Source organism: Diceros bicornis, chromosome 7, assembly GCF_020826845.1.
Source record: "Diceros bicornis minor isolate mBicDic1 chromosome 7, mDicBic1.mat.cur, whole genome shotgun sequence".
Lineage (NCBI taxonomy): Eukaryota > Metazoa > Chordata > Mammalia > Perissodactyla > Rhinocerotidae > Diceros > Diceros bicornis.
The window spans coordinates 31,257,119-31,276,628 of NC_080746.1; the positions used below are offsets into that span (position 1 = coordinate 31,257,119).

A 19,510-nucleotide genomic window follows, 5' to 3' on the forward strand; every position below is an offset into this window, starting at 1 on the left:
AATCTAGCTGCTCCTCAAAATTTATGGGGGGAAGTGGGAGAGGAGGAGGTGGGAAAGAGGAGAGGAGGAAGGGAAAGAGACAGATGGGAGACTTGCTTCAGAACCCTCCCTAGGAACCAAAATGGTGCCTTCTCATCTTTAGATCCAGAGTAAAAGTTACACTGATGCTGTATTTTTAAAAACCGAAAGTGACCTATTTTATTATTAACAAAATTTCAAGTATACTCATGCTTTGTGCAGTAAATATGATTTACATATATTGTATATAAAATGAAATGTAATTGATTTCCTACCATCTGTTCCAAGGCCTCCTTGATGTTTACATTGTAATATTTTGTTGCTTGAATAATGATTCTTTGTTAGCGCTTTTCACCTTCCAAGCACCATATGAATGTTAAGTAATTAATTTACAAAGCACCCAAGAGACATCCAGCTGGTAAAATTGTATAAACCTTCTTATCCGGCTCATAAGGAAACTGAGGCAAAGGAAATCATGAGGGCCTCGTAAATCACTGTCAGTGAAATGTAGTCACAATATCATTATGTTCACCTTCTCCTTAGGTTAGCCTGCCCAATCCAGTAAGAGCTCTGAGGTGCGTGGGTAAGACCAGTAAAGCCATACTGGATTTTCTTCATATTCAGACATGATGTTTCTCATGCTGATTCCTTTTGGCAATCGCAACAGAAAAAATATAAGATGGATATGAGACTAGTGTAACTGTTCACCCTGAATGTTCAGCATTTGCATTGTGACTTCAGCATCTCAAGTCATTTGGGGAGAGGTAGACTGGAGGAGTGAGACACTGATGCCCAGAAATGAAAGGGCAGATAGTTCAGCTCATCCAGTAGAATGTTCCAAGATCTTAGGTGTCTGAAAATAGAATAAATGATCCCTGGAAGATGTCAACTCTGTCACTGAAGATGTCCTACTATGTGATGGAAAGGTGGGATGCTATGGAGGGACCTGGAGGATCAAATGGTTATTTGGAATATCTAAAGAGACTTTTCCTGTCTTCCCTAATCCTAGCAGTCTGTTTCTCTGACCAATGCCAAAGGTGAACCTATGGTCTTAAGCTCATTCACACCCTGGTTTTATCAGCCCAGATATTTCCAAGATTGGTTAGCACACATTACTTCCAAAGCCATAGGCTTTCCATTATGATCAATATCATATTTTATGATATGATCCTTCCAAAAGACAGTTTCCAAAAAGAGAAGATAGAGATTTATTTTATTTTACCATTATTTTCTGTAGTGAGAATGCTGATTCTATATGCCGTGTAGATATAGCTCATTTCCTTTGTTAAGGAAGCATTGAACGTGGTAAATTAATTCAAAGTGAGAATTTGTTTGAAAAACTTTACATAGTAAATATGTGGGTATGTAATTAGAGCTACATCCCCTAAAATATGACAATAGATTGTAGTATTAGTTTTTCTAGGAAAACCTTATAAGCTAGATGCTCAGAAATTAGCCCATTTTGATTATTGATGATTTGGGAACCTTCATGACTATATATATGTAAGGGTTTTCTTAGAATAGATTGCTGAAGTTTGAATTTGGAAAACCTAATCCAAAAACTAGCTTTCTTTTTAAAATTTCTGTGGGTTATAATTTTCCTTTCAGATGGTAGGTCATGAGAAATTCTATATGTTAGTTTTAATTTCTCAGTGAAAGTGTGAATTTAAAAGTCTACTTTAATCAAAATTTGTTTATTTATGTCAAATTGATACTAGGTATGATTTTGTGGAAGTTGAAGATATATCTGAAACCAGTACTGTTATTAGGGGACGATGGTGTGGACACAAGGAGGTTCCTCCAAGGATAACATCAAGAACAAACCAACTGAAAATTACATTCAAGTCTGATGACTACTTTGTGGCTAAACCTGGATTCAAGATTTATTATTCTTTTGTGGTGAGTAGCTTAACCACCCTATGATTAAAAGCAGACACTGGTTTCATGAAGTATAGAGATCGTATTCTATGATAAATTACAGTGATGTGAGGGTGAATGAACTTTATTAATTCCCTATGATATTCTTTGTTCCTACCTTATGGCCAAAATGTTAAAGCCTTCTTTAGTAAGGAGTACCACTTCAGATCTATTAAGTCAACTCTTGGGCTCACACATTTTGAAAGAAAGCATATAAACAGAAAAAGTAAAATAGTTTATAGTAAAGCAGATACCATGTTACCTTTGATTGAACTGAAGTAAGATAAACGTACAGCCAAATAGAAGGTATATGAGTGTTGAACCTCTTTGGTTCAAAAGTTGTCTATGTAATTCCAATCACAGAAAAGAGTCCCGATGATTTTAGTTTAAATTTTGACCCAAATTTGGGAAGGGTCTATTTTATAATCATTAGAGCCTCAGGGTTAGCAAACATCTTAAAGATCATAAGTTGCAATTCAGGACCCAAGAATTTGATTCTTGTTTACTGCACTCATGCTTATTTGTGGTCTCACCTCTACTTAAACACCTCAGTAGCCATTTCCAACTTTAAGTGGTTCTGACTGTTAGAAAATGTTCAATCTCTTATTGAGCCAAAATCTACATTGTAGTTAACTCTAGTTGTTGGGTCACACACAATCACAATCACTTCTTTAGTCAATCAGTCATTAGGAAAACAATATAAAGTTCCTGCTCATTGTCAGACACACTGATAGATGTAGTGGATACAAAGGTAAGCAAGACGGACAGGGTTCTTGACCTCCTGAGCCTATAGTTTGGTGGAAATGATAAGCAACTAAAAAGCAATAACAACTGAGAATGAGGAGTAGTAAGACTGAAGTACTGGGCCCTATAGGTTAAGCCCAGGGAAACATTGGGATAATTTTACCTATACGTCATCTTAAATGTTTCTGAATCCTTCAACTGTTCGTAGCATATTGCCTTTTGTTCTCCCAGCAACATTTTTCACTCTCATTCAGTTTGTCTCTATCCTTTTTCAAAGTGTGGATGCCAAAATAGAATACAATAGTATAAATGGAGTCAATTTGTGGGTTTTTTCCTCTTGCAAGTTAAATTTAGAATAGGAAAAACCTTGCTTATTTTAATCTAATGTGGCTTTATTTTTTTGCATCATGGTGAGTTATTAAATACTAAATGAATTCTACATCAGAACATTGTAAATGAAAAATAGCATGCAGTGACGCTGGTTCCATTTTTAATTTGAAAATAATCCATCAAGCATGATTTACATTATTGCAAGCTCGTGCAGTGCTGCTCAGCATTAAAATTGAAGTGTGGACCTTTGGTTTCTACGTTTCTTTGCCTTTTAATGTGTTCAGTGATGCACCTGTCCTCAATTGTTCACGGACAGAGCAGGCTTGACATGTTCGAATGGTGATGGATAGGCTTAGTGAAGGATCTTTTTTTCCCTTATGACATCAAGCACCGTTAGTGTGAATGTATACACTTTTGTGAAGCTTTGGTTATGACTAAGTTGAATGGTCCATAAGTCAGTTAGAAACACCCCAACTCTAACACAATGTCTTTAAGGCAAAATAACTCCTTTTTGTGGAAAAGGCAGTACAGGTGTGGATTTAGAGAAGAGTACTTGGGTTTGAGGTGTTTGGGGTTATGGTGCAGCATCATCATTCACTTCCTAGCCTATGTTAAGTGGAATATTGAGCAGCCTCTGGAGTTTGGATGTAAACTCCACTCACTCACTCATTCACCTCCACCATACTTTCAGTTGTGTTTTTTAGAAATGGTGATACTTATAACATTTTTGTGCATTTCCCTACAGGCCTCTTGGTCTGCATTCATTGAGAATAGCTCCCAGGCTCTCTTTCCACTCCTAATAAGCTTTTGCTTCTGGCACTAAATATGATCAACTAGGGCCAAAGTGCTTTGGTGGCTGAATTTCAAGAGGTGGAATGAGCTTAACCTTCAGGTGTGTATAGACTCTAGATTTGTGTGGCTTTTTGATAACACTCTTCCATTTGATTCTTGCTCAGCAGGGATTGAAGATCACTTATGTTGACCAATGTATTGGGAAGATCATTTTATTCATGTTTAAATTTTACTTGGAGAGACTTGAAAGTAGAGTTTATAAATTCAATGCTATAGAGACCAGGTTTAAAACTCAAAGTGGGCCAGGTATAAATTAATAGGGAGACAGTAGGATTAAAAATGGCAAGCCCTCAGGGCCAGCCTCATGGCCTAGTGGTTAAGTTTGGCACACTCTGCTACTGTGGCCCAGGTTCGGTCCCCAGGCGCAGACCTACACCACTCATCGGCGGCCACGCTGTGGTGGTGACCCAGATATGAAATAGAGGAAGATTGGCACAAGATGTTAGCTCAGGGCGAATCTTCCTCCGCAAAAAAAAAAAAGAAAGAAAGAAAGAAAAAAAATGGCAAGCCCTATTTAAATGAATTTAAATAATGATTTTGAAAATGTTATGCAGGCTTATGCCTCCTAGGGGTTGGAGGCAGCTGTATTGCAACCCCTCTTTTAAGGAATAATAGGTGCTAGGGAAATTTGAGCCTTACAGTGGTTCCTGAGGAGTCAAAGTTCTCTTGGAAAATGGCAAGTAGCTATTTGGATAGGTCATGACCACTTTCCTTCTCATCTCTACCTTTCTACCTCTCTGCCTCCCATGGAATATCTCTCCTCCTCCAACCTCAGTGACTTTCCAGATGTACAAGGACTTCCCCTGAGGCTGTAAGGAGTAAGTGCCCAGGACCACAGGAGCCCACTACACTGGAATCACATCTACATGGTCCATGCTCATATTTCTGGAATACCAAGTCCAGTGTACATTTTTAGTCAATTTTTCACTCCAGCAAAGTGTGGGAGATTAATGGATAACATCAAGATCACTTATTTTTGGTTGGGAATGATTCTTATATTACAATTCTGTTTGATGTCCTTGGAATTCAATCATCTACCTTCTTTACAGCACCTATCACAGTCTCTCCTAGGGCAAAGCAGCCCAGCCACATGGGACCAGAGCTTTGCTGTAAGGCTCACTTTGGATTGAAGGAGGTTTCCCCAGTTACTGATGGTGCAGTATTAAATAAGTCTCATGCCCTTTGCTTTTACATCTATAAAATCCAACATTAATTGGAGTTGGTGTAAGATTTTAAAATGATAAGAAATACTTAGCACAGTGCCTAGGATATAGTAAATGGTCAATAAATAATGGTGCTAATGATCCTGCCTTTACCATCTTGAGTTGTGTATATATCTGTCTCTTCCGGAAATGATGATAAAAAACAAATTTCAACTGAGTAAATTTTAAAGATATTATTGGCTTTATTCAACAATTCATAAATGGGGCAGCATCCAATCTAGCAGATAGAAGAGAGCTCCGAGGAGCTGTACCAAATGAAGGATTTTTATAGGTAGAAGGGAGCAGGGACAAGGAAGGTATGTTATGCAGAAAAGCGAGTTGGTTATTGCAAGGTTACTTTCTTTTAGAGGATGGCAGGGGTGCATCAAGCAGATTACACACGTCTGATCAGGTGATTCCTGACTGACTGGTTTAAGATTCCATTTCTGGGATAGCCGAAACTATAATTGTCTCATCTTGGTTTGGTGATGTGGTGCTTAGCATAAGTGACTCCATTTTGTGCCTGTTGTCTTGTCTTTAACAATGATAATGAACTATTCAGGGTACTATGTGTATCTTATTTCTGTGCGTATTCTTCATAGTGCCTTATACATGGCTAGTTAGTGTGCTTGTTGGATTGACTCTTTCCTAATAAAATATGATTCATAAGAAGAACTGCCTAATTTCATTTATTGGCTCTTCTGCTCAGCCTTCTATCCTAATTTCACTCCATTGAGGAGAATATGTACTTTCAGAGGGCATAATTAAGCAGAATGGGTAATGTCATCAAACACTTGTTAGCAAGACGTGATTGTCTAAATAAATTAGGCTCTCCCACCTCAAATCTAGTTTGTTGGGGAATGAATGGATGAATTGTTAGGAATCTTTTTTGAAGGCCATTAAGTAGATTATTGGAAAGGTGTCCAGTTACAAGGCTCCAATGGGTAGTATGCAGAGAAGTCACCAGGCATGGGTATGAATTTCAGTTCTGCGGCTTTCTGGCTGAGGGCTCAGTTTTTTCATCTGTAAAATGGTGCTAATACTGCCTGACATTAAGTAGTTGCAAGGACTAAAGTAGATAAGTTTTGTAAACTACTCTGCCTAGAACTTATTAATTACTCAAATATCTGATGCTCTTATTATTATCATTATCACTGGTACAATTATTAACATATCAGGTAACAAGTGAACCTGGCAGTCCTGTACAAACGACCCAGTTGTCAGTGTGCACAGGTGCACGTGTGCACACACCTCTGACCATAATTCACTTCCTGCATCCAAGGTAGAAATATTTTATTTTACATTGTAACAAACAAAAATCTTTATTTGTGTGTGTGTGTTCGCGCGCATGTGTGCATGTGCGCGTGTTTAAAGTAAGGTACATTTTCTAAAATTTAAAATAAAAAATTAAGTCATTTGAAAGCTATTTGAAAACTTTCTTGTTTTATTAACAACCTCTATTTTATAAGTTGAAATTTGCTAATACCCCATTGTAAACTTTCTAAAATAAAAAAAGCAATTTTATCAGACCAGTTGCCCTAACTGTATGTCTCTGCAGTTTGAAATTAACTTCAAGTGGTGCAGCTGAGATTAAAACTCTACATGAATCACAGTTTTGCATTACAAATAATTATTTAAAATGGAATAAGAAAAGGAAGAAGATGGAAAAAAAAAAAAAGGAGGAACAGAAGAAAAAAGAATAGAACCAAAAAGTTGAATAAGATAAGATTCTCAATTACAACTTTTGCAGAATCTAATTTTGCTCACCTATAAAACTTCCAGTTGATGAAACAAAAACAAAATATTGGTGGGCATTTCATCCTCCTTCCCCTAAGCTGTATTCTCAAACAAAGCTAGAGAGTAAAGGACTGCATTCACTTTCTCTGTAAAATGTGTGGAAATTCCATCTTTATTTGCATAGTGAGATAAAAATTGTTGAACATTCTGAACATCACTGATGTTCTGGCCACTTCAGCCAGGACTGTATATAAAGCCAAGGAAAGTCAAGATGAGGGTGGTGATCCCTTACCGTGGATTCTGTGTACCTCAGTTTCTTCCTTTCAGAGATATCCTACTGGAGGTTTGGGAGCTATCAGAGCTGTGATATTGTTTATTAAAGGCAATAATACTGTGAGTCAGACCAGGGACATTCCAGGGCCTTGGAGATACAGTGAGAAAGACAGGCAGAGTCTCTGCCCTCAGGAACTTGCAGACAATAACCACCTAGGTAAATAGGAAAGTAAGTTCCTATATACAAACATAAATTATTTGGAGTTCAATAAAAGCTAGACAGAGAATAAAAGAGATTAGTGTGATGGAGAGTGAGTGAGAAGGGGCTCATTCTAGCTAGAGTGTCAAGGAAGATCTGTGTATGCAAAATTTGCATTGAGACCTGGAAGATTAGGAGGTACCCATGTGAAGCTATGGGAGCAGAGTGCTTTAAGCAAAAAGAACAGCAAATGCTAAGACCCTGAAACAGGAGAGAGAAGACGTCTTTCGTTTGACTGTAACGATTCTCTGGTGTCTTGGGATTCAGGCAGCTGGAAGGAAGCAAACATAAGAGAGGGAACTAAAACAGTAGCTAACTCCTCGCTCAGTCAAGAGTGAGAAAGGAGGTTTATTTCCTCATCTCAGCTCATCCTATTTTGGATATTTCTTACGTCTTTCAGTACTTAGACAGGGTGAGGTGCTAAAACCGAAGGGTTAACTAAAGCCAGATACCGAGAAAGTATCAGCAAGATATCAAACAAAGAGCGGGGCAGAAAGAAAACCAGGGGCATGGTCAGCGTCGGACAGGAGGAGAGCAGAGCAAGACAAGCAACGCAGGCTCCAAAAGCCTTCAGTAAATGTTGTCGCAGTAGGCTGCCAGGCTGGCAAGCCTGGGAGCGTCAGTGGATACTGGTTGAAACATGCATTTTTAAGGACAGAGTCTCATTGTTGCAGCATTTTATAGGCAAGGATAGATAAGAGTTCTTATTTAAAATTTTATAAACGTTCTAAAATTCACCAATTATGGAGACCATTTTGATGAACTAGGGGTTTCTTTGGGAAGGCTGAGTGAATCAGTTACTTTAATCCGGTTGCTTTCCTAAGATCTGAACCCATAGTAAGAATTTTAATAGAGTTCATGAGACAATGAAGAGCAAATTTAATATAACCCTGGAGCACAGGATAATTTGACAAAGGGTGTGGCTGGTCTAGAAGCAAATGGTGGTAGGTGACAGGAATAAAGAAGTTGGGCTCTTGCAGGAGGTAGGAGTGGGGAGCAGAAGAGGAGAAAGTAGGTAAAAAAAGGATTAAGGGAGCAGGGGGAGACAAGAAAGTGAAGTGGAGTGAAATCCCATAATAATACTATTTGGTCCTGCCTAATTGAGGGCATGTCTGCTAGACATGCATTTGTTTCAATGCATTATTCAACAGACTTTTTACTGAGCACCTGTTATGTGCCATACACTATTAATAAACGCTGGATATAGACTAGTGAACAAAACAGACAAGGTTCTTGCCCTCATAGAATTTACAATTTAGTGGGCACAGTCCTGATGATGATAATAATAATAATTAATATATTATAAAATAATAATAAAAATTAATAATAGCATCTAACCCTTTGGGTTACTGTGAGTATTCAACGTATGAGACACTGTATGTGAAATGTTTGATGCAGTGCCTGGCATCTCATAAATAATCAATCTGCTGCTACTAAACCACCCACTGCATGAAGACTGGTCTAAGAGAAATATAGAATTTAGAGCTGCAACCTCTTAGAGATCTAGTGCCTAGGCCGATTTTACAAGGGAGGTGATAAACACAGGTTAGGTAACTTTACCAATGAGACAGTGAACACAGAGAGGTTATGAGTTTGCCTGTGGTCACAGAGCTCACACATATGTGTTATCCATGACATACAAAAGCTGTGGACCCTCTCCAAAGAAAAATAAATATATCTAAAATTGTGCATGATATTTCAGGGAGCCTCCTGAATTGATTCATGATGTCCTGTGAGTATTTAGATGCAGTTAAGAACCCCATACGTATTGCCTCTGTATGTTTTCTGACTTTTGGAATGTTTCTTTCCGTGAGGAGTAGTCCTTTCCAACACAAGCAGTGTTTGAAATAATACTTTACTACTGTAATTAATTTTTCTCATAAACCCCATATGCTAATCACATGAGCAGATGCCTCCCCACGTGCTAAGTAAACACATTTCCAGCTTTGAGAGGGATGCTGTTTAATGACACTTAGACAGTCCAGTATCCTGTTTATCTAGTATTTAATTAGATGGACATGCTACAAGTAAACTTTTATCCTTGAGAACCAGAAAGATGTAGTGATTTTAAATGAATGGGCCTCTTTATATACCTATAACTTTCTCTCTCTAACTGTGCTCTTTCATGTACTAATATTTTGGTAGATGAAGAAAATGAGAAAAATGAAGAAGGAAAAAGCTATTCAACTATATTAGAATATGGCTTACATAATAAAGATATGCCTAAAACAGAACATTATTTCTTTCTTAAAAAGCTATGAAGAATCTCAGTAAAAAAAATATCTCTACCTAATGTTCACTTGTAAATTCAACAGATATTTCTGAGAACTTACTGTGGATAATAATAAGAAAATGATAGTCCTGTGATGGAGAAAAGCACACAATTATAAAACGCTGTGAATTGCAGTGATAAAATTTGTATGGAATATTCCAGCCACACAAGTAAGAGAGACACTTAACCTCACAAAGATGGAGATTGCTGCATAAGGGAAGAAACAAATTATTTTTCCCTCTAACCTCCAAGGTTCTCTGTCTGGGACCCTGCAAATTAGACTGACAAAAGATAAACTAGAGAAAAACAAACAGAAGTTTATTAATACGTGCATCTTGTATACACATGGAAGCACTAAGTCATGAGTAACTCAAAGGGGTGGTTAGAACTTGGGCTTATATAATATGTTAAGAAAAGAACAATAAATTTTTAGAGAATTGACAAAACAAAGGGAAAGGACTTTGAGTTTCTAGGGCAGCAAATTGTGGGAAGGTAAATATGTGGAGGAACTAATGGAAGCTAAGGACTAGTTAGTAAAGTTTGTTATGCAGGTTTTTCTGATGCCATCTCTGGGCTGATAAGGGTCTAGAGCTGACTCTGCTCATTAACTTCTGTCCTTGCTGGTAGAGGGGAAAGGGGACGCCTTTACCCCTTATATGCTTCTAGGCAAATAGGCGGAAAGCAGAGAGCTTTTCCTGTGTCTGCTTCTTCTCAATTGCCTTCAGCTCAAAATAATCCTTATGCCAAAGTGGCAAATTTGGGGGTGGTATTTTCTGCTCCCCTTCATTGGACTGAGTCAGGCAGGAAAGAGCGCCCTGGGAAGAGGGTGTTGCCTACATAAAGGTGCAAAGACAAGAAAAACAAAGCATTTCAGAATATCATCATGAGTTAATTCAAAGTGTTACAGGTTAAGGGTGCTGACCACTTACTATCCTTTCTTTATTCCAGCCAGTAGAAAAGAGATATAGTCAAAAGATCATCAAGAAATACCAAAGCTCAGCACTCTGTTATAAAACTAGAGTACAGAACTTGGCTGCGGCCCAAAGCCAAAGGGTAGGTGTAATACTGCTGTGATGCAAATTCAGACCCAAGGGTTCTTTTGAGGGGTCTGAAGTCCATGAAAAAGACTGGGGTACACTTACACGTCCCTCCCACTGCGTGGTAGATCACAGGTCTGGTCACAAATAGTCACAAACAGGCGGGAGAGCCATTGAGTATAGCTGGCTCCAAGCCCAGCTGTGCTTAGTGGATGGACCCAGGAAGTGATTAAGAGCCGAGACCCTTCCAAATGGTTGGTGTCAGAAGCAGGCAGCCCAAGAGAGAAATAGGGAAAGGGGATGAAGGTAGAGGAAGGCAGGGAGGAGGGAAAAAGTGATGAAGGGAAGAAATTCATGAAGATAGAGACCAAAAATGTTTGTTGATGTCTCCATATCTATAGGCTGAGGCAGGAATATGAAGAGAAGGGTTTCCCCCTACAGAAGAACAGTCAGAGGGCTAGGTGCCCAGGGAGGGTCCAAGCCCACAGTGATTTTTATGCTTTTGTTTTTTTCACTCAGTCTTCTTTGGTAAGTCCTTGAGAATTCAATCTTACCCAGCTCTGGTTCTGAGCAGAGGTAGCTGACCTGCTCCATCTCTGTAAGGATCAGCCCTTCTGACTGGGAAGTTGAAGAACCCAGGAACTTTGGGGAAACTCCAGTCTCCTCTCCCAGGTGAACGAAGGAATTAGAAATCAATCATATAGACAAGACTCATCTAGCCTGGAAAATAACTGTTCTTAATGTTCCCTTTATTAGTGAGAATGTGACAGATTAAAACTGACCTCCGTTCAATATTACTTCTTCCACCTGTGAGAAAATTAAGCTACAGATTCAAAGTGACTCTTCCCTTATTTTGCAATTGAAAATCAGAGCCAGACAGGCCAAGAAAACAACAAAAAATCAAAAAGAGAGATTGAAAAGGCCTGGAGCCACCTCTGAAAAAGAGAGCTACATGAATAAATAATCAAGTAATCATTGCTTCTTGGGTAGGTCCTGCTAATCGCTTCCTGATTTGTCTTCCTACCTCCTGTCTCCCATATCTTCAATCCGTTCTGCGCATGGTTGCCAGCTAGAGTAGAGCTGTGATCAAATCATTTTCCAGCTGAAAACTTGTAAATGACTTACAATTTCCTATGGAGTAATGTCCAGACACCTCCCTCTAATACTGAGAGCCTTCCTTGTTCTGATCCCAACCTAACATTCTAGCTTCAATTTCCCCTCCTTCCTATACACATTCTTCAGTCCAGACAAACAGCATTATGCTGTGATGGCCCAGCTACCTCATGATTTTCCACCTCTAATCCCTGGCAATTAATTTTCTGAAGGATCTAAGCCTTCCTCTATCTGTCAAAGACATATTCACATCAAAGATACTACTTGTCCTTAGCTCCTCAACCACACACAGTCATGCATTGTTTGACGACAGGGATATGTTCTGAGAAATGCATCATTAGGCAATTTTGTCATTTTGCAAACATCATAGAGTGTACTTACACAAACCTAAATGGTATAGCCTACTATACATCTAGACTATATGGTACTAATCTTATGGGACCGCTATCATATATGCGGTCTGTTATTGACCAAAATGTCGTTATGTGGTTCATGACTGTATACTCTTTCCCTCAGTCAAACACCCAGATTATAGTTCTTTATCAACATTATGGTTTTCCAAAGAAAAAATAAGGTACACATATTCCAGATACTTTTGAAAATATATAGACAAGTAAAAAAGAAAAAAAAAAAAACACCCATAGTTTCCATGACTGAAATACAACCACTATGAATATTTTGGCTTCTTTCTTTCCAGTCTGTTTTTAATCCATACAAACCTATGTACATGTGTCACTGTCTCTATTAGAGTGAAAGCTCCTTGAGGGTAGGGAATGGCTTACTCCTGCAGGGTCTATCACAGGGCATTGTACGAAGTAGATCTCAAAGTGTTTGAGCTGAACCAACAAGCATTCATTGAATGCGTGTGATGCATCTGATAGTTTAGAGTAAGAGCAATACAAACAATCCCCAATGATGTACAAAGAGAAGATATACTAACAGACCACTATGTTTTTCCAGACTTAGGACCTGAAAGTCTTGCTCCCTCTCACTCTAATGTTGCAGTCATACCAACATACCAATGGACCTTAGCTGCTTTGCCTCAGGACTCACTGGCATTGGAGGAGGTGGGGTGAGGTTTGGCTTAGGGTGAGGATGGCGGTGTGGGGGCCATTGTAGGGGTCACTTATCAGGGGAACTGTGGATGGAACCACAGCACATAACCAGGCATTCTGATTCTCAAGTCTGTCTCTGCTGTGTTTTAATCTTAAAGAGCCTATAATTGCATCAGTAACAGCCTGACCTCAGCAGTACTTCCATCAGCCTAAGTTTGACATCGTAGCTCACTCAATGGATCCTCTGCTGATGCAGCTGCTGAACTGCCTTTCCTCATGAAGAACGTTGGCAGCCTTGAAAGACTCAGGGCTTCTTAATCGTAAAAAGGTCTTGGGGGTTCTGATAGTCTATCACTCCATGGGGTCTTTGCTGAGGCCTCAAGAGCTTTCTAGGTTTTTAAGACACTCCAAAGTCATTCGTTTGATTTTTTTGAGGTTTTCTGTACAGGATAGAGGATATATGAGTCGGAAACACTCAAGGTCAAATCTACGTATTATCTATGAGGCCTAGGACACACAATTTAAACTGTCCAACTTGCTGTTTCTTCATTTGTAGAATGGGAAGGATCTACCTGCATCATAAGGCTGATTGAGGATTGCCTTTAAAATATATGAGTTTGATAGACATTCTGTGTACAACAGACGGAACTATTATTCTTACTGTTACCATTAAAATGTCTTTGGAGGGTTAGAATCAAATTAGGTATATCCCAGGTCCCTTAAGAGGTCTTGTGTCTTAGTTCATCTGGGCTGCTATAACAGAATACCACAGCCTGGGTGGCTTATAAACAACAGAAATTTATTTCTCACAGTTTTGGAGGCTGGGAAGTCCAAGTTCAAGGCACTGGTAGATTCAGTGTCTGGTGAGAACCCGCTTCTTGGTTCAGAGACAGCTGTCTTTTTGCTATAATCTCACGTCGCACAAGGGGTGAGGGAGCTCTCTGGGGCATCTTTTATAAGAGCACTAATCTCATTCATAAATTTTCCACCCTCATAACCTAATCACCTCGCAAAGGCCCCCCCTCCTCATACCATCACATTGGGGGTTACAATGCAATATGTTAATTTTGAGGGGATACAAACAGTCAGTCTACAGCATTTTGGAACCAGATGAACACTGGGGAGACCCTTAAACTAAGAGTAAGGTCAGGCCTCCGAGCAGTTGTGCAGTGTGATTCCAGTTCCTAGCTGGAAAGCCACACTCAGAGGCAGATCTGGGAGGACAGTAAGCCAAAAGGTCTTATAGCTCTATTCCTCTATGCTACATTAGCTGTACACTCCCTTCCTCCCTTTGAACTGTTCATCAAAATATCTTGAAATATACCTTTAATATGAAGATTCTAATTTTAGTAGTACATTTGGATTTGAAAATTCCTTGATGTCACTGCTGTAGAAAAACATTCATTCCTCAGCTAATTCTATAAAACACTGTGCAAACAGCCCTTAAAATATTCCTTTGGCTCAAAGACCAGCCAGGTCTCTGAAGTGTATAGCTTTTCAAGGCTACAGGTACTCAATGTGATTCACTGGCATTTTTTTTTTCCTGAAATGCTAAAACCAGCTATTTTCACAAGAAGTAAAAGACATAAAAACTCCCTTCTATTTTAATCTTTACAATAAATACCTCTATAACAGACAAAAAAGAAATATGATGACTTATAGAAACTGATTTCATTTAGCCATGGAGGATAACCTAAGTAGAGAAGGTTTTTTTTTTTTTTTTTTTGTGAGGAAGATCAGCCCTGAGCTAACATCATGCTGATCCTCCTCTTTTTGCTGAGGAAGACCGGCTCTGAGCTAACGTCTATTGCCAATCCTCCTCCTTTTTTTCCCCCCAAAGCCCCAGTAGATAGTTGTATGTCATAGTTGCACATCTTTCTAGTTGCTGTTTGTGGGACGTGGCCTCAGCATGGCCGGAGAAGCGGTGCGTCAGTGTGCGCCCGGGATCCGAAGCCGGGCGCCAGCAGCGGAGCGTGCGCACTTAACCGCTAAGCCACGGGGCTGGCCCAGAGAAGGTTTTTTTAATTGTTAAAATAAATATGAATACAAAATCCAAACCAAGAAATCATTTCTGAAGGAAAATCAAGAGTTTTAAAAGCAGACCTCTTAATTAAAATTGCAGACCAGTACCTAATTTTGATTTAATGGTACAGTTAGAATAAACAACTGTAAATGGTTCTATTTTCTATTATGTCTTTTGTAAGAGTTTCCCTTGTGTAACAAAAATGTATACTATGTATCAATATGAAAATAAAGTGATTATTTCTAAGGCCAGTTGTAGGCAGAATGGCAAAGCAGAGCTAATTTTGTGTGTGTGTGTGTGTGTGTGTGTGTATTCCCATTTCCTCTTGGAATATCTACATCCCTGCAAGAAGGAGGTGGAGAATCTTTCAATCCAAGCTGAGGGAGCAAAATGAGTCACTGACTGATAACAGCTTAAAGCCTTACCCATCCCAAGTTATTTGCATTTTAAAGCGATAAATCTTAAAGCTAAAAGGAAGAAAATCAGCCAAAGGCATTTCAGGCTTAAACCATAGAGTATCATTTAGACTGCATGAAGCATCACAGCTCCAAGAAAATGAATCTTAATCAAGTGTTTGCATTAGAACCATCTAAGGGTTTCTTTTTTTTGAATATAGGTGCCCAGAACTTATCTCAGACTTACTGAATCAGAATTTCGGGGAAAGGGCCTGCAAAACTCTATTTTAAAAAGCTCTTCAGCTGATTCTGATGTGCTGCCCTGCCCCTGTTAAGAACTATTTCCTTTGATAAGAATTCTTAATTTATAAAGCAGAGCCTCAGAATTCATACTGTTCTCTGACGATACCATCCCCAGCTTTGTGTCTGCTACTCATTTCACTGCTTCGATAACACTGAATTCACCGAAGTTATTTTACAACACTTATGGTGCGTGTTGACATTTCTGGTTTAGGTGTCATTAGACTAGGAACACTTCAAAGACAATGACAAGCCTTAATTATATTGTGTCTGTTGCCCGACTCCGTCACTTAGTGGAGTGGCACATGATAGTTACTCAGTAAATGTTTCTGAATGAATTAATATTTTTGTTCAGTAAGCTTTTGGAACTACTGTGAACATTTCTAAAACACCTATTATGTACCAAACACATAGTAGGGTTAAATGAGATAAGATATGGGAAAGCACTTTGTAAAATGTAAATGCCCCACATAGTTTTGAAATATTGTAACAAACCGTTGAGTGTGTTTCTTAATTCCATCAAAAAACTCAGTAGGCTGAGGATTCTATCATCATTGAATTCACACTTTTACATCAATGTAAATATATTTAAGCCCCATAAAAAGAGATCTCTTAATTAATTAGTTCTCTTAATTCCCACACTCCCATCAAATCAAACAGCATTTTAGTTCACATCTTCCATTAGTTAATTTTCTGGGTGGAGGCATTAGGAGAGGGCGTACGCAGAGTGGCCACTTTGAAAAACAGTATTCGTATTTTGATATGTTCCTGAAAATAGAAAACAGAGCAGCTCCATTGCCTTATAAACACCATGACCACATGTTGCCTATTTTCTTCTCTCAGTAAACCAGATTTCATTATGAAGACACCATTGTTCTTGAGGTTCAGTTAAGAAAAAATTCCTTCAATTTCACTGTTTGAGAAAAACTTTGCTTAGACAGAGAAAATACACTTAACAGTGCCTGTTTGCTCAGCTGTCAGCAATGAGAATGACACTTTTTGTGCTGCTAGTACTGGATGGAACCTGCCGTGTTCCCCACTCCCCATCCTCTCTTCTGCTGTGGATGCTGTGAGTCTGTTTTCAGCACACTGGCGATACAGTATCAGCCTTCTCTTCCCCTGTTTTAATAATTCTATAACCTCTGCTTTAATTTATATGAACTCTGCTTCTCAACACATTTCAATTTGGGTGACTACTGCCTCATCTTTTTATGGTGGTCTCAGCAACCATATTTTTAAAGAAAAGAAAAATCTCTATGCACAATAGATGCCGTTATCCTCAAATACATAATAAGTGGTAATTGGCTCTCCCAGTCTTTATAGATGAAAAAGCACTGCCATTAAGGTTCATTTCTAGACATACTTGGTATATTTGAATCAAAATAGAACAAAGTAATACATATATCCTTTGATTTATCTATGTATACTCATATATTACAACTATATATATAACTATACAACTATATATAACTATAACTATATAACTACTATACCAAGAGGTGTTTGAAGTGGCTGATTTTACAGATAATCATGGAGAACCTGCTTTTGCTTGGTACTGTGGGGAATTCTGGAGACCTAGCCCAGCTTTTGAAGAAGAATACACTAATATTTAACATTGTCAGTTAGGATGGGACACGAGTTGTGAAAGAAGGGCAGAAAAGTGCTATATGGTCACTCTTAGGGGTGAACAGTATTCGCTCTGTTGCTGGACGTGGCAATGCATCAAGAGGGGAGCACCACTTCACAGAACTCCGATGTCCCACCATTTTTAGTTTCCCTTCCATCCTGGTATGGTTTGGATAGTAAGGAAAACATTAGGAATGAGGGTATGGGCAGTGTCTTCTCTTTTTCCATTTGGAAAAGTGCTGAGATTTTTCTTCATAATGAGCAACTCTCTTTTTACCTGCATAGCTCCTTAATATTTTTCTCTATGAGTCCTTTTTCCTCTCTGTTTTTTTGTTGGTCTGGATATGGCCACCGTAATCTGTTCCCTGTGCAATACCCAAGAATGTCTTTCCTCCCTTGTTTCTCTGCTAATAGGATTGTCATTGAATCCCTCTTCCCCACAGCAGCCTAAGAGATCTTTCTAAGGCTCAAATCCAAACAAATCCACCATCCCTCTACTTAAAACCCATTATCTGTGATGTGGCTCCCCATTATCTGTGATAAAATCCAAACCCTAGCATGGCAACAGAGCATTCTGTGGTTTGTCTCTACCTGCTTCTTAGCTTAATCCTTTGCCCTGGCCCATCTCTCACCCTGCCTCCAGCCACACTGAGCACAATAGATTTCCAAGAATAGATGTGGCATATTCACAGGCTCTGCAAGTTAATTCATGCTTCCTTTGCTTAGAGGAGGCTCCATAAAGGCTCTGGAATTTGAATCCCGACTCTGCCACTTACTCAGTGTAGAACCATCAATGAGGTCTTTTAGCTCTCCAAGCCTGAATTTTCTCATAGTTAAAGTGCAAATAGTGAGTTTCAGAGTCCTTGTCAAGACTAGAGGCAATGTGTCATGGTACAGAGGCTGGCACATAGTAGATGTCCAGGATTATCACTTACTGCTGATCTTTTAAAACTCCTTTCCAAGCATCACTCCCCAGTTAGAAGTGGCCTCTTCATCCTGTGTAGCATGCTTGCATTCTTCTACTATGGAACTGTAACAGTTTATGATACTTAGTTGTTTACATATTAGTCTAACCCTAAAATTTCACTATATTATTGATTTCTGTATACCTAACCCCTGGGAAAGCTCCTTGCACATAGTTGACATTCACAGTATATATATTGGTTAAATGAATGAATTGTTAATGCCAGACTTCCATAAAAGTTTCTTTTGATACTGGCCAGTTCATTGAAGCTAGACAAGACAAAAACTGGGAGCAACCTTTAGAATTCTCCGTACAATAGCCCCATGTTGCTGTTGAGAACAGTGTAGTCCATAAAATGGAAGTGTACTCGCCTTTATGCTGCTAGATAGTGGCCTTCTAGGTAAATGTTTTTCTCACTATAAACAAATGTGTATTAACATGTATTAATATTTGCACCATCTCACTCCACCTCCCATCATTGGCTCGTAGAATTAGATGTGAACCTATCACTAGCACACTTGCAATGTAGGGTGCCTCTTCTCAGGGAGAACGTACATTAGCCTATCCATACCTCTTGGTGAGTTTTCACAAAACTGAACTTCGAAATCTCATTCCCTGATGCCATGTAGCCAGGATATTGACTGCTAATGTTTTTAGCAACTAATGCCAGCCGAGTGTTCTTGCAGCTGCCTTCTCCATAGAACCTTGGAGATACACAGAGAAAGAATAAAAAGGCGAGTGAGTCAAGTGTCTCCTCCTGCCTTCTGCCAGCTTGCTCTAGGAGTGCTTCTCAGCCAGGGGGGATTTTGCCCTGTCCTCCCCACCCTGAGATATTGGACAATATCTGGAAACGTTTTTGATTGTCATAACTGGGAGGGGGTTACTACTGGCATCTAGTGGGTAGAGACCAGGAATGCCAGTCAATATTCAACAACGTATAGGCCACGCCCTTCCCCTGTCCTAACAAAGAATTAACCAAACCAAAGTGTCAATAGCGCTGAGTTTGAGAAACCCTGCTTTAAGCCATTTGTTCACATTTTGCTACCCAAAGTTACCCTTGTGATTTCCTGGAGTGTTTTCGAGATGGAGGTTTGAGGAGAAATGGGAACAGCAAATGACCTGTTAGGAGTTAAACAACAAGGAGGGAAGGGGCAGGATTATGTAATGTAAGAGAAAGCTGGGGGATATTTGCACAAACTGCAACCTCCCTTCACCATCTCTTTATTCCTATGACTCTCTCAGGAGTCACTGTAAGCATGTTTCATTCTATATATTTGTCCTGTACTGGGAATATTCCCAAAGCAGGCAATCTGAAATTGATACAATTAACAAAGTACGTGGAGATGTAGTAAATATTACAACTAAAGCGTTCTTTTGCTGCTATAATAATTGT

The 19,510-nt window shown here is 39.1% G+C and overlaps 1 protein-coding gene across 2 annotated transcripts in view; it reads left to right on the forward strand.

Annotated features, from left to right (window-relative positions):
- Positions 1-19,510, forward strand: part of PDGFD (platelet derived growth factor D) — a 216,451-nt gene that overhangs the window by 143,693 nt on the left and 53,248 nt on the right. For both annotated transcript variants that reach the window (XM_058545325.1, XM_058545324.1), the window contains exon 3: positions 1,737-1,917. In XM_058545325.1, the coding sequence (XP_058401308.1) occupies positions 1,737-1,917 (181 nt within the window). The remainder of the gene's footprint in view (positions 1-1,736; positions 1,918-19,510) is intronic.